Raw genomic sequence first — 17097 nt, 5'->3', positions numbered from 1 at the left:
GAGGCAGACGGTTTAATTATTAGGCCAGCAGATCAGTCCATAAAAGAGAGATAGGGGATGTTCATATATAGAAAAGAATTAGGATGTTCATGTGTAGAAGAGTGAGAAGATGTTCATATATAAAAGTGAGGGAGAGGATATTCATGTATAGAACAGAGATGATGTTCATGTATAGAACAGAGACGATGTTCATATATATAAGAGAGTGCAAGGATGTTCCTATATAAAAGTGAGAGAGAATGATTATATGTAGAAAGAGTGACTGAGGATGTTCACATGTAGAAAAGAGTAAGAAGATATTCATATATAGAAGAGAGAGAGATGTTGTTCATATATATTACAGAGAGAAGTGATGTTCATATGAAGATGAGAGTGAGCTGTTCATATATAGTGGAAGAGACAGTGTTCATGTAGAGAGATAGAGTGTTCATGTATAGAAAAGACACAGAGAGGATGTTAATATATTGAACAGACTTAGATGATGTTCATGTATTGAAGTGATGGAGAGTATATGTGTATATTGAAAAGAGTGAAATGATGTTCATATATAGAAGATAGTGACAGAAGATACTCATATGTAGAAGTGAGAGATATGATATTCATATATAGAAGATTGAGAGAGGATCTTAATATATAGAAAAGAGATAGAGAAAAGAACTAAAGGGTATGTTCATATGTAAAAGAGAGTGAGATGATGTTCATATATAGAAGTGAGAGAGATGATGTTCATACATAGAAGTGAGAGAGATGATGCTCATATATAGAAGCGAGAGAGATGATGTTCATATATAGATGTGACAAGAGGATGTTCATATATAGAAGTGAGGGAGAGAGATGATGTTCATATACAGAAGTGAGGGAGAGAGGATGTTCATATATAGAAGTGAGGGAGAGAGATGACGTTCATATATAGAAGTGAGGGAGAGAGAAGATGTTCATATATAGAAGTGAGGGAGAGGGATGATGTTCATATATAGAAGTGAGGGAGAGAGGATGTTCATATATAGAGGTGAGGGAGAGAGATGATGTTCATATATAGAAGTGAGAGAGATGATGTTCATACATAGAAGTGAGAGAGATGTTCATATATAGAAGTGAGAGAGATGATGTTCATACTTAGAAGTGAGCGAGATGTTCATATATAGAAGTGAGGGAGAGAGATGATGTTCATATATATAGAAGTGAGGGAGAGAGATGATGTTCATATATAGAAGTGAGGGAGAGAGATGATGTTCATATATAGAAGTGAAAGAGAGATGATGTTCGTACGTAGAAGTGAAAGAGATGATGTTCATATATAAAAGTGTGAGAGAGGTTGTTCACATCCATAAAAGAGTGAGAATGTTCATATATAGAAGAGAGTTAATCATATAGAAGAAAGTGAGAAAGGATGTTGATGTATAGAGTAGAGAGACGGGAAGTTTATATGTAAAAGAGAATGAAAAGATATATATATAGAGAGAGAGAGAGAGAGAGAGAGAGAGAGAGAGAGAGAGAGAAAAGGCTGAACAGTTCAAACTAGTACAACACTTATTTAACATCCTGGTGTTTTATTCGATACACATTTGATAAAACTTTTACAATTCAGACTTTAATGCTTGCGGTGCACCCACATTTTAAAATCAGGCACAAGAGTGTGTGCCAAAGCTAAATGCTACATTTTGATCCTTGCCTTTTTATTTTGGCTTAAAGTCTGAAGTTACATAATTGAAATGTAAGTAATAATATGCAGTATTATGTTGAACTTGGAGCTACAGCCTATATCTGAGTTGTGCTCAGGTACAGCCTATATCTGAGTTGTGCTCCAGTACAGCCTATATCTGAGTTGTGCTCTGGTACAGCTTATATCTGAGTTGTGCTCAGGTACAGTCTATATCTGAGTTGTGCTCAGGTGCAGCATATATCTGAGTTGTGCTCAGGTACAGTCTATATCTGAGTTGTGCTCAGGTACAGTCTATATCTGAGTTGTGCTCAGGTACAGCATATATCTGAGTTGTGCTCAGGTACAGCATATATCTGAGTTGTGATAAAGCAAAATATACAGTTAAGAACTGGTTAGAAATAGAAAAGTTTACAACTCTTTTTCTTGTACACAGGAGCACATTAGTGAGTATTTCCACTGCATTCGTTGTCAAGAATTGCAAACAGCTGAAGATATCCTGAAGTTGAAGTCAGCTTTATGGGCAGTGGTAAGAAATTTTTGAAATACTAAAATGAAAAATTGAATCCTGCATAGCTTGTTCTTATTATTATTAGAAAAATACCCATGTAATTTATATTAATCTCAATCAGAGCTTTTGATCGTGATGATGATGACAACTGTGATGATGATGATGATAATGGTGATTGAGGAGGAAGATGACACCAAGGGAGACCATATTGATGATAATGATGATGATTTGTGAGTAGTGATGATAACTCTTGGTGGTATAAAAATGATAATGAGAATGTTTTATCTCATGACTATTTTGTTATTTACATCAATATAGTCATATAATAATTTCTTCTTTAAATATATTTCCCAATCATAACACTGGTCAACAGTGAAATCATTACTGACTTGAAAAGGCCCTAATCTGTAGTATTTTGGTGTGCCGAACACGAATATAACCGTGAAAAATTTGTATTGGCTCTCGTTTTGAAGATATTCATATACCTCATTTTCTATGTTTCACTGTGTAAATTTCTCCAGTAGGACTGCAGCAACATACGGAATAATGATGTAACATTGCATAATACCATCATGCTCACATCATCCACAGTTGATTGCATCATTTTCTGATGCAATGCAATACTAATGCCATGCGGCTGCTGAAGTAAGTTGACGTCAGCAGTGTACTATACATGTGTAGGCCTATTATACTAATGCCAGGCGGCTGCTGAAGCTGACGTAAGCAGTGTACTATATAAAGCCCAATCAGATAGGTTCAGCATTTAAAATATTTTAGACGTTGTGCGAGACAGTTCAAGCTACTGTTACATAAAACTTATTATTTTATCCATTTACGTACAATAAAGAACAGTAATGCCTCGAAAGTGTGTTAATACCGCGGACAATTTTTGCTATATTTATGGGGAAGTGACATTTGCCAACCAGAAGAAAAGTATCAATTCTCAAGTGAAGAAGGCATATCATCTTTACTTCGGATGCAAGGTTGGTGACCAAGACAAGCCTTGGGCTCCGCATATATGCTGTGCTACATGTACAACACAGCTTTCACAGTGGTTGAATTGCAAAAGGTCATCAATGCCGTTTGCAGTCCCAATGGTGTGGAGAGAGCCAAGCAACCACCTAAATGACTGTTACTTCTGCTTGGTTCCTCCTCTTTCCGGCGGAATAACGAAGCGAAAGAAGTCGAGAATAGTCTACCCAAACATTCCGTCTGCATTGAGACCAGTTCCACATGGTGAGGGACTTCCTATTCCAGAACCTCCAGCAGAATATTCTCTTGATTCATCTGACGAAGACAAAGGTGAGTCGACCTGTTCTTCTCCTGGTCCATCAGCATGCAGTGATCCAGATTTTCACTGTGGTGCATCATCAACCCCACACAGAATAACACAGGAAGAACTAAATGACCTGATTCGTGATTTGGACTTATCAAAGAACAAGGCAGAATTGCTAGGATCAAGACTCCAACAATGGAATCTTCTAGAAGAAGATGTCACAATTACTGCATATCGAAAGCGCCACCAGCAATTGGAGCCTTTCTTCAGAAAGGAAAGTAATCTGATATTCTGTTCCGATATTGAGGGCCTCATGAATGCTTTAAAAATCACTCATGACCCACAAGAATGGAGACTATTTGTGGACTCTTCGAAACTGAGTCTCAAGGCTGTGCTTTTGCACAATGGAAACATTCTTCCATCTATTCCAGTAGCGTATGCTGTCCACATGAAAGAGACATACGATAACTTAAGGCAGCTACTGAATTCCATTGAGTATAACAAGTACAGCTGGCACCTCTGTGGTGATTTGAAGGTAGTTGCCCTTTTAATGGGACTGCAGCAAGGATATACAAAATACATGTGTTTCTTATGCGAGTGGGATAGCCGAGCAAGGGAAATGCACTACATGAGGAAGGAATGGACTCACAGGCAGAATGTAGCCATTGGAGAGAAGAATATCCAACACCCAGCTCTGGTTGAGGCTCAGAAAATCTTGCTACCACCCCTTCACATCAAACTAGGTTTGATGAAGAACTTCGTGAAAGCCATTGACCGGACTTTGCCAGCATTCCGATACCTGCATGAAAAATTCCCTCGACTCAGCGAAGCAAAGATTAAAGAGGGAGTTTTTGTGGGTCCTCAGATTCGAGAGCTTTTCAAAGATGACCGGTTCAACAACTTGCTGGAAGGTGACGCGAAACAAGCATGGAATGCTTTTCGCCTAGTTTCTACAAACTTCCTCGGAAATGTTAGGGCAGAAAACTATAAGGAACTAGTAGAAGACATGTTGATGAAGTATAAGAAACTTGGCTGCAATATGTCTCTAAAGATTCACTTCCTTCATTCCCATTTGGATTTCTTTCCTAGCAACTGTGGTATTGTTAGTGATGAACACGGCGAACGTTTTTATCAAGATATCGCAACAATGGAACAAAGATACCAGGGAAAATGGTCCACTACAATGCTGGCTGACTACTGCTGGACACTCCTCATAGATGCTCCCGAACAGCTGTACAAGAGACAGGCGAAGAAATCTAAGATGTAGTCAATGACTTGATTTTTTATAGGTAGGCTATTACAGTTGACCTTTTACTATTGGAATGCATTTCGTTATGTAAACATTAATTTCTTGCAGATTACAAAAAAACTAGAGCCAATTTTGCAATTTGACTGTCATATTCGTGTTCAGCACATAAAAATTGATAAGAATTGACTAATTTTATTTCAGTAACATGACTTTTGTAAAAATTTGTTGTCCAGTGTAATATATTACGAGAACTACTTCTGCATGGCAAATGCAGTACTCCTAGATAGAACTTTTAGCTAAAAATAGCTAAAGTTATCCACTTACCTAGGTGGCAGTCAGGCAGAGTGATCTCTTGATATAGGGATTGGCAGGAAAAAACCATCATTATCCCAGTTACAACTTTCGCTTGTGTCAAGAAGTATGCTTTCACCACAATAGACCTTGCAAAAGCCAGAATCAACATTGATACAAGTTGGAAGAGTACTCACTTCACAAGGAAAGTGTACTCCATCAATATTATCAATTTGTTTTTCTTTCTGTCTGAACAAAAAAGTTATGTCTTTATAATTTTAGCAACACTTAATCATCCTTACACATTTAATTATACATAGGTACTTGCACTGGTAGCCTATACTTTTAATTATGTTAACATCCAAGTCCCTGAGACCTATAGAAAACTCCTAATATATGTATAACTCCAATACTGGCTTCATACAGGTGAGTTTTCTCTGCTAATATATTTAGTATCTGTATTCCAAGCTTGATTGCATTTACCTGTGTGGGTCATCCTTGAACCTCTCACAGTTAGTATGGCGAGTTGATTTGGTAAAATTCGTCTGCTGTTGTCCAGGTAATGCTATATAGCTCTGTACTAACTTTGTGTTCTTAATATATGTACATTCTCCACAATACCTGGCTACATACAGGTGAGTTTTCTTTGCTAATACATTTGGTGTCTAGATGCCATGCTTCTTAGCTCTACACCGACTTTGTGTTCAATGATAAGAGACAAGTGCAGAGCTTCAACAAGTTTATACATTCTGCTGTATTTGTCTTACAGATTAGACTATGGGCAAAGCACAGAATTGCATGACAAAGGACAAAGACAGTAACATGCTAACATGTCCTTAATGCTGGAATATTTGGTGGACGAAGGAGATAACTCAACAAAGGGCTGTTCAGTTAGAAAATGCCTGAACTCTACATGATCAGAGCTGTCCTGGCACGTATATCACCACAGGACTCCTTATTGCTGGTGATATTGTTAGCCCTTGCCTCTTCAGGGTTCCACTCTATAGCTCTTGATGATAAACAATGAGCAAATGAACAAAACAAAGTATCCTTTCACTCCACTGATACACAGACCAGTTGTGTGGATCAAACATCCCGTAACCCATCCAAACATTATGACTTGGACGACTTCCATGCTTCTAACATGGCCTATTTCCATTTTGACTGGCCTAGGCCTACAGCAAGGGATCTTCAAGGACAACTCAATAGTATAAGTCCTGGGATATCAGTTAGTTGTCCAGTCTTTCGAACCTGTTGTATACAGGCAATTATGGAGACCAGACAAACCCACATATGGCCTCACTGCACTCTGCCTTATTGATGCCAAACCTAATATCTGCCACCTATCAGTTCTCTCAACCCTTGGTACAATAGAAGGGACTCTTTCATTGAGTGGAAATCACTATTTCTACTATAGGGCACCATGTGTTGTGTCAGTGGCAGACCTTGACATTTTTTGTCAGCACCTTCAATCAGGCAAGAGCTTTATCTTGTGCAAGCAAAGATGACAATGCTTGCTCTCTGGCTCCTTCTGTTCATGATTTCACTTTGTTGTGGGAAGACTTGGCCTTCAGAGCTTCCATTGAAAAAGTTTTCCACCTTTTGCCTCCAGATTTCTGCTTGCCTCCTCCCACATTATCAACCACCTGGACCAGAGCTTCAGCATCTGTTGATCTAATCACAAAAAAGGAAGAATCAGATATCAAATTGCTTCTGCAGTGAAGTAGACATTTTGAACTGTTTAACATCATCAATTACAAAAGACCATGACATCTCAAGCACCAGCAATCTCTCTTTCTCAAATAATGAGTTCCATCAAGTTTTCGTCAATAGTTCAACTAATGACATTTATCAGCCTTTTAACTTGGAAACCCCAACAGTTGACCTGGACATCGCACTGCTTTGGGGATGACAAAACCATCCTGCATGAAGATCAGGTGAGTTATATATTGGAATATGTTGTTATAACCCCCTTTCTATACTACTTACAATCTGGGTTTCCTTGTCAACAAGGACAAATCTGACTTATTACCATCTCTACAATTTATTTATCTATTTATGGAATTCAGCACACAGGTAAACAAGAGTACATCTCCTTCAGGAAGCGGTATTGAAAATCGTGACCATGGTGGCTTCATTACTTTTGAGGGAATCGCTCCATATGGGAATTCCTTCACCGTCTGGACTTCCTCAACTTGGCTGTGGACCTCATCATCCCAGGTTTCCCTTATATGCGCTCGTTACAAATGATTCCTTTGTTTCAATGGGAGGCCAAAAGTTTGCCCACTGGACAGATCTCTCCCCATTTGCACAATATGCAGTATGAGGTACCATCTCACAGTGTGTATACTTATGCATGTACAACTGCCAGAGATCACAGTCTGTACTGATGCCAGTACAGAAGGCTGGGATGGTGTACACCTACTACTGCCTTTTTGGGAAGCCATTGGAGTGTATTCTCCCCAGGACTGGCATCTGCTCATCAATATCCTCGAGATAAAGGCCATTTTGAAAACCTTTCACTGGCTGCAAGGATTTTTAACTGAAAAGAGAGTCCTCCTACTTATGTCAAATGGCAAGGCAAAACCAAGTCCCCAGTCCTTTGCATACTTATGTCAAATGGCAAGGCAAAACCAAGTCCCCAGTCCTTTGCACACTTATATCAAATGGCAAGGCAAAACCAAGTCCCCAGTCCTTTGCATACTTATGTGGGATTCTCTTAAGTGGTATCATCAACAACAAATCCGTGCCCTAATTTGTTCATCATATTCCTGAACGTCAAAATATAATACAGGATTCTTTGTCCCAGGACAGTCAGCTTATACAGATGGAATGGTCTCTCCATCCCTCGGTTTTCTCTCAGATATGCACCGGATGGGACCAACCATTCATGGACCTTTTTTATGACATTTATGAATACCAGGCTCCCAACCTTTGTCACACCAGTCCCAGATCCAAAAGCCTGGGCATTTGATGCACTATTCATAGAGTGGAATGGCCTTGATGCATACGTCTACCCTCCAACACTTATGATTCGAAAAGTGATACAAAAGCAAGAAAATCTGATTGTTGCCTCATCCTCATTGCACCATTCAGATGGGAGAAGTCATGTGATAAATGACCTCATCAATCTCACAGCGGAAATTCCATGGAAAATAGAGAAGTTCCCATATCTACTCAAACAACCATGATGGCAGTTGTTTCACACCCAATCCTGACTTAATGAACCAACATGTCTGGATCATATTAAACAGGCCTTCAGAAATAACTAGTTTTTTCAACCAGTCATGGAGAGAATCACTCGAGCAAGAAGGCCCTCCGCTCTGATACCATACAAAGGCAAATGGAAAATTATTACACAATGTGTACACAAGAACAAATTATACCACTACCGGCATCTACACCTGAAATATATAACATCCTCCTCTGGCTCTTTTAAGAGAAAAAGTTAGCACCAGACACAATCAGGGGTTACTGCTCCACAATTGCTGATACCTTTTGTCATCATGGAAGAGAGGATATCAGACAAACCAAAGACTTATCCTACCTCCCCTCCTACTTTAATTATAGATGGCCAGAAATGTTGCCTGTGTGCCCAAAGTGGAACCTATTATGGGTACTAACCTGGTTGAACAAACACAAATTTAAACTGCTTTCAGAGGCATCTTTGGCTCACCTTTCATAAAAGACCGGCTTCCAGTTCACATTAACAATGGCAGGCAGAATTAGCGAATGCATGCCCTATCAGGGGACCTGAATATACATGGAGTGCCAACAAACCAGGTCAGTTCCACTTTTGATGGTTCCCTCTTTCATTTCCATGAACATGCATCTGTCCATATATAACCAGACCTTGGTGCTGAAATCATTGCCTGCTCTGGACACTTCCATTGAAGGCCACCTACAGGATCCAGTAAAAACCTTGAAGTGGTATTTTAAAAAGATAGAGCCATTGCGTCAAGGGAGATCATACCTATTTTTACCTCTGAAACAGGGACAGAACAATATAACCACACATATCTATTCATCCTGGATTAAGTGAGTTATTCACTCTGCATATAGAGACATTATTCCAACTTAGATGAATTTTTTACGCATTTCATCTCACAAGGTTAGATCAGTTGCCAGAAACATTGTCTTTGTCCAGAACAGTTCTCTGATATTATCCATGCCATGGGATGTAGACCAGAGTCCCCATTCCCCATTTGTACCTAACATCTTTCATCACAAAGGGCTCAACTCGATTCAGTGGGACCTGTAGCCATGGCACAATAAGTCACCTTTCCAGGTCATTTAACAGCTGCATAAGGTGCTTCACAACTTCCAACAGATTTATAGGAGGGACAATTTTTCCTTTCAAAGCTGATTCCTGACAGATGAAGTCTTCTCCAGTCAGGTTACCTAGAAGATGTCTCACATAGATTAGTGGACCGGAGATGGCATTTCTGGGGTAAGGGGATGTACCTCCCTCCACCTCTTACCTATTCTCCTAAGGTATTATGATTGTTTAACATATATAAAGAAGAAATTAATTTTTTCTGGTAAAATATGTTTCATCGTGAGTTCTTACCTAATCTTAATACACATACACCCTCCCAGCCTCGCTACAGTTACATCCATATAGAGAGTGTGCCTTACATTCCAGCAGTTACTGAGATATTTGTGGGTTTTGCTGCTAAGCCATGTATCAATGGGATATCACTCAACCCAGCCGCCACCTCTGTGGGTGGGTAACTTTTAGCTCTCTGGAAGGACAGGATTTGTGAGGTAGTAGCAATTCTCCTAAGGTATTATGATCGGGTAAATATTGTCAAAATAACATCTTTTTACTAGAGTTTTTCATATATATACACACACAGTGTGACCTCCGCTATAGCACGCTCTGTTATAACATGAATTCAGATATAACACGGTCGTGGTGTGGCTCCTGAAATTTCATATACATGTATTTTTCTCGTACACGAAAACAAAAATCTTTCTTAAAAGTACGAAAAAAACGAAAAAAGTTTATCATTTTGGGGAAGAGATCGTGTATAAATAATACAAGACGATCATGGCGTGGCTTCTGAAATTTTAAATGTTTTTTTTCTTAAAAGTACGAAAAATAATGTGTAAAATGTTTATTCTGCGTAGGGCTTTGCCAGTGTTGCAAACTTGAGTTTTTTCCTTATTTGTGGCAAAATATATCATCTGGCGATTTTTTTTGTTGGCGACATTGTTGCCTGTTTTAAACTTGTATATACAACCTTTGGTTTAGAGTGGAGAAATTCAGAGGTCCCATGAAAGGAAGCCACAAATTGGATATAAAATGCACTGAAATTTATCTATTGTTACATAAACAAATTCTTTGTCCATATTGACAAACCATCTAAACAGTGCACTGTTATATCATAATCCACTTATATTGACATCTAGCATGAGTACTGTATGTTGTGAGTTAATCACTTTTTTGTTGTTTATATTTCTGGTAATGGAGATCAGCTAGACGAGGCATTATCTCATAATCTATTTTTAATTAATATATTTACATAGACTGACATTTGTGTGTGGATGGCATGTAAAATTCCTCTTCTTTTCACTCAAAATTAAATCCTTCAGAACATTATTGGTTTATTCAGTAGGCAGGGAAGAACAGTAACTAGAATAGACCAAATGACGGTCAATTGCCTTTTAGAAATGTACCCAGACAAAATAGTTTGCTGAAATTTCAAAGGAAACAGATTACCTTTGAAGCACCGATTGTTATGAAAATGTACTCAGCAAATAGAAACAAAATCAGTCTCAATCATGCAATACATTTGATGTTGCTACCACAATAAGAAATGGGCATTTGTTTGGTTTTTCAAAGCTGTCCTTTAGCAGTGACTTCAATAACGCATGCACCCTTCATCAAAGAAAGCCAACTACAGTCTTCAATAAAAAACAAAGAACCTTTCTTCAAAGGAAGTCAGTACCAAACCTTTCTTCAAAGGAAGTCAGTACCAAACTTAAATAAAAGTAATGGAATCTGATTGATTTTTGCATTTTCCAATGTGACTGGAACACATTAACTGTGCAGTGAAAGTTTCCTGTTTGCAGGGAAAATGTTTATGCTTATGAACACTACCAATGGCAGCTTAAAACGCAAACTAACTTTTACCAACTTGGGACGTACTGAAAAGTAAATGTGCTTCATCATTCGTTACGCGATTGTGCATGTTTTTCCACTGAATTCAGACCAACATGACCTGTGACGAAATTATTGAATATTTTAAAGCTGTGTGTCTGCATATTTTCGATGGAATCACTTATATTGTGGATTCAATGTACATGATGAGATTCGTGGGTGAGTCCATGGTGTTGATACTACTCATGCTATACATTAAACATGTATAATATATACACAGTATTCACATATTTGTACCAATTTGTGCTTCTCTAAATAAACTAAACTATTATATATGCCTTCTCAGTTTTCACTACAGGTGTATTTCTCATTTAATATGCATCGATTTAAGATGGTAACTGTGCCGATGACACATATTTTACCACCCACATTTATTACCTACCCCACCTGCAAATTGTTTGGGGTACATGCATTATTTTCTTCAGCTAACTGACCTGGTTGCTTATAACAAGGTTCGGTCTATAACACAGTCGGGTTCTGTGGCTCCCAACTACCGTGTTATAGTGGGGTCACACTATAGATATAAAGATATTTAACATCATGTGATGTTGTAAATGTATTTCCAAGTCATTTTGCAATCAGTATTTTTTGGCTTGTGATAAATAGAATCTTACATTTGTGCTTATTTCAAATGAAATTTATGTATAATTTAGACCTTTTACATGCAAAGCTCAACATGTTTTACAAATTTCATTTGAAATGAGCTCTCATGTTAAGTCTTCTGTTTGACAGATTACAGTAATGTCAAATTTAACAACTGGTATAATGTTTTTACTACTGGTGCCATAACAAAAATAATGTCAGACTCCATCATTACTTGCCTCCTGTGGTTCGTAGTCCAGGTTGTTTTGCTGCTGATGATGATGATGGTGATTTATGCAATAAAACTGATAATTAAAATTATACCAACAAGAAAATGGAAACCATTATAAAACCGATAGTAGTAAAAGTAACAGTTTCACTGCTCACTTGTTAACATGTCTGGATAACATGGTGCATTTGTGGGTCTGACTTTTTTCTTATAGAAAATAGCAATAATCAGATGTCTTTGCAGAACAGGAATAACATCACTATTTAAATCGGTAAATGAAACCTTGATATATATATTTTTTTTATAATTGATATACAAATTAGTGCCCAGAAATTTTGAGTGATCATGAAATTTGTAATTTTAATAAGATGTATATTTTATTGAATTTTCTTCACAGAAATTTTCTATATACTGTAAATAACAATATACAATGAAATATTAGTCATTGAAAATGTTTGTAATCCCTGCTGTAGGCAACACGTAGGAAATAAATACCAATTAAATAAGTTTTTTCAAGTGAAATTTGTGTGTTATTTTTTTTTATAATTTGGTTTTATAGAGATGTGAGATTCATAGTTTTTAGTGAGTTTAAAATTCTGGATTTGGCACCCAATGGTTTGCTCAGAGACGAGAGTAATTTTTTATGATTACTTGCAATGAAATTAAGTCTAACTGTTTTACTGATAGGACAATAGAAAATTTGGTTTTTATGTTGTTCTTTCTCAATATAAGTGTCCATCTTTCATAGGGAAAAAAAAACTTGTTCTCAAGTAACAATAGCATCAATCAGAAAGTTTCCACATTAACATGCAAAGAGCAGTGACATAATACACAAGGTTTTCACTGGTATACTTGGTGCATCTTCAGACCTTTAGGAGTAATGTTTTTAATGATCTATCAAAGATTGTTTTTCTTGAAAATAAAGGTAATTTATACAGAAAAATTAATAAGTTCATTTCAAAATGGGTAGTTATTGTAAATTATTTTCCATTTCAATTATAGGATGAGTATTGTATTATTTCTGACCCTCACAATCTATCTTCTCAGTGTCTATTTCCATCCCTCAGTACCTTGCATCCTTGCTCATGCTGTATGTTTTTGGACCCTGTTATGCATCAAAGGAGCAGTGTATACTGTTTTATGATACAGTTGTTTTATTTTGTCATCTTTTTCATAGTTTTCAAAGAGTGCAACAATTGCTTGAAATGCTACCATCATTTTAGATATTTAAGTATACCATATTTATATGTCACAAATGGTTAATGACTGAAAGCCTGATTTCTCTACATTATCTGTTTAGACAGCTAATGCAGTGAAGATTACATTAATAAAGCATAAATGTGACTTTTTAGGGGCATATAGGAACATCATCTTGGGGAATTTCCTGGCTTCAGGAGTTGAAAATTGTTCCAGAAATCATCCGTCTTGCTGAAGAAAGTGGTGTCTTCTCAGTTAGAGGGTAAAATGTTTTTTAATACTTGCATGCTCTAATGCCAAAGTTTTCCCCCTTATTTTAATACTTGCATGCTCTAATGCCACATTTTTTCCCCTTATTTTAATACTTGCATGCTCTAATGCCAAATTTTTCCCCTTTATTTTAATACTTGCATGCTCTAATGCCAAATTTTCCCCCTTATTTTAATACTTGCATGTTCTAATGCCATATTTTTCCACCTTATTGATATAAAATTGTTTAATACTTGCATGCTCTAATGCCAAATTCTTCCCCCTTATTGATATAAAATTATTTAATACTTGCATGCTCTAATGCCAAATTTTTTCCCCTTATTGATATAAAATTGTTTAATACTTGCATGCTCTAATGCCAAATTTTTCCCCCTTATTGATATAAAATTGTTTAATACTTGCATGCTCTAATGCCAAATTTTTCCCCCTTATTGATATAAAATTGTTTAATATTTGTGTGCTGTAATCTAAATTTTCTCAGAATCGATATTTAATTGTTTAATAATTACATAGTGTAATGCCAAATTTTTATCAGAATTGATGTAAACGTGTTCTAAATCTGCCAAGAAAACTGGATTTGGACAATGGTTTTTTGATGAGTAAGACCACAAATTAATGTGCTTTATATGATCATTAATTTGCATAAATTTTATTTTGCAGGTATTTGATAAATTAAGAAAAAAATAATTTTGCTTAAATATTTTAAACTGCAGTATTTCATATTTGTTACTAATGATTGTTGAACCCACAGTCTATGTTCGAAACTCTACACAGTGATTACTTTGTTATCTGTTCACATTTCCATACATCTGTCCACACCCTCGTTTTACCTTAACAGTAGAGTTTTTATTAGGCAGAACATGTTATGCAATTATATTGTCCATCCATCTATCTTCCAAACTGGAACAATTTGGTTTCGGTACAATAACTGATCAACATCTACCGTTACCAGACTTTGTGGATAGCTGGCACTTGGGGTAAGGAAGAACACTATACATTTTTGGCCCAAAAGGTCAAGGTGTTTGGGACTGTTAAAAGAAAAATGGTTTCTGCACTATAATTCACATTTTCTTCCATCTGCATTTTACCAGACTTTGTGGATGTCTTGCACTTAGGATATGGAAGAAGTGTATTGATTTTGGTGTTGATCGGTCAAAGGTCAAGGTTATTGGAAGAAGAATTTTTTTATTTGCACAATTAGCACTTGTTTTACATCACTGACCTGACCATAATTTTGTGGATGATTTAGACATAGGGTAAGGAAGAATGGTGGAAAGAAGTAAATGGTTTCTCCTTCAAATACATTACCTATCATATTACATTAGGATCACTTTTTTTTGCTACATCTGAATACAGACCCCCCCCCATGAAAAATGTGTTACTGTCTACAGATTATATAGACAAAAACATACAACATACCTAGCCAGCCATGTCAACCATACTGTAAAGCATAAACCTTTTTCAGTACACTTATGACTGCTGACCAACCAGTCCAGCCATACAAATAAGCTTTTTGCATTTACATTGGTCAGGAGTCTGTTATCTCTGACTGACTGGCAGGCTGGCCATCTGATTGACTAAAAGAACTATTCCTATGAAATTCATAGTGAACCAGCATTAATTATGGAGCCGTCCAAGTGAGCCAGACCGGCATTCTATAATCTGATCACTGCTGATGGCATATCCAGAGGGCAACAAAAGAGTAAATGTTTAGGATTTTATCTCCATCAGAATGCCCTCCACTTCAGTGAATTATACCTACAAGACCAATGCCTTGGTGGATGTATATGATGATGATAACAGTTCGTCATTCAGAATTTTGCCACAATTGTTAAAGATTACAAAGATTACTAGGCATCTCTTGGAGCATTTACAATCCCTGTAATGCATGAGTCAGTTGCATGCAACTTTCTCACCCTCATGTACGAAGGTATTTTCTCCACAAGCACCTTTTCTAGATTTTGATCAAGTGTACAGACAAGTCTTCAATGCCTTGTCTGTTAGGAGCATTGCTTCCTCTCTACTTGACTTTATGCATCTAGCAATTTTTTTTGTCCTGTCAAAAAGGCTGCTAATGATCATTGCAGATTTTCTGTGTGCTCTCACCCTTTCAGTTCTCCAATTCTGTTAATGTGTCAAATTGAGGAGGTTCGAAAGCAACAGTCACATGAGTTGCCCTTAAACCTTGAATGCAATCTTATATCTTGGTATGATTCTGTTAGGGAAATTAGTTTAAAATGGATGATTGTTGCTAGAAAATTCACAGTAGCACTTCCATTAATGACATGTTTTTCTTATCTTTTCTCATAGCCTTGCAAATTATTATCAGTCATAAGCCCCTAGTTTTGCATGCAGGCAATGAGGGGAGAGAGATGAACACAGTTTTGCATTCTCCTGGCCTTCTGTCAATTGTCAGTGATACACTGTCACCCACACCCTCTGGTAACCCATGTGAGGTGCCAGACTACTTTCTTTTTACAAGATTTGGACCAAACATTCATGAAAAATATTGGGTGAGTCAAACCATGTAATAGGGTCTCTGGATTTTGTTATCCAAACCTGTCCACTTTCATCATCCTACCTGTATGATTCCATTAAGGGGGATTTTGTACACAAGAAAATCTAGTTTTTCTGCTTGTAAAGGGAGTTGTAGATAGTACAAAAACTGCACACACGGGGCTTCTACTCCAGCTTATTTCTGGTTAAGAAGTCTTGATACAAATAATTCCTCAGACCCTTACCCACTATGTGAACATCCTTTAAGGTATTGCTTAGGCATAAACTGGTACACTGAGGTATAATTGTTGCTTCCCATTGTCTGTATAATATATAGACAGAAAGATGCTTTTCATCATTTTGGGATGTAGAAGAGAAAGTTACCTCATATATAATGTTATCAGTTAAGTATTATTAAAAACTGAATTTACAAAAAAAATTGCTTTCTTCAGAAAAATATCAGTTATATACATCGAAGACTGTTAAACATGGTCCGATGTGTAATTTGGTTTTCATGGTGCTTGTTTGTCTTTTCTAGCTCAATTAAAGGCTGGCTTTGCAAAATTGGGGTCTTTTGCTTATTTATTAATGGGACACAGTCATGTACATGCATCAGTTAAAATTAGCACCATTGTATTTTTGCTAACCGCTCTGGTGGCCTAGTGGTTAGAGCATCCGCCTCGGATGCAGAAGATCATGGGTTTGTTCCCTGGCCGAGTCATATCAAACACTTACAAAAATAGTACTAACAGCTACCTCGCTTGGGGCTCAGCTTTAAGAGGTTAGTGTTAGGACTGGTTGGCCTGGTGTCAGGATAATGTGACTGGGTGGGACATCATGCTACATGTCTGCGGCATGATGCCTCAGTGCTAGAAATCACTATAAACTGCCATATTGCAGACGTCATAGCGATATGACTGAAAAATTGTTTTAAAAAAGATACGTTAAAAATCTGAATCACACACACATACACATATTTTTGCATATGATCTTGTAATGTAAGAAACGATTACATTCACAAAGATGCTGCCAGGATGTGCAGATGTAGCAATCACAAAACATTTGTATGAATTCGTGCACTTGGAAAACAGTGAAGCACAAGAACTGAAGCAAATTAGTTTAAAGTTTTGCATATAAAAATGCACTCTGCACAGTGTGCAATTTTTGTAA

General features: G+C 37.0%; 1 protein-coding gene across 1 annotated transcript in view; it reads left to right on the top strand.

Annotated features, from left to right (window-relative positions):
* LOC149806858 (rapamycin-insensitive companion of mTOR-like) overlaps positions 1 to 17097 on the top strand; it is a 154298-nt gene that overhangs the window by 91618 nt on the left and 45583 nt on the right. The window contains exons 26-27 of the mRNA XM_089958719.1: positions 2097 to 2189; positions 13317 to 13423. Coding sequence (XP_089814845.1) covers positions 2097 to 2189; positions 13317 to 13423 — 200 coding nt within the window. The remainder of the gene's footprint in view (positions 1 to 2096; positions 2190 to 13316; positions 13424 to 17097) is intronic.

The sequence above is a fragment of the Sinohyriopsis cumingii genome, chromosome 1, assembly GCF_028554795.1.
Source record: "Sinohyriopsis cumingii isolate HCF-2022 chromosome 1, ASM2855479v2, whole genome shotgun sequence".
NCBI lineage: Eukaryota > Metazoa > Mollusca > Bivalvia > Unionida > Unionidae > Sinohyriopsis > Sinohyriopsis cumingii.
The sequence above is the reverse complement of the archived record's forward strand: the minus strand, read 5'-3'. Positions and strand labels throughout refer to the sequence as shown.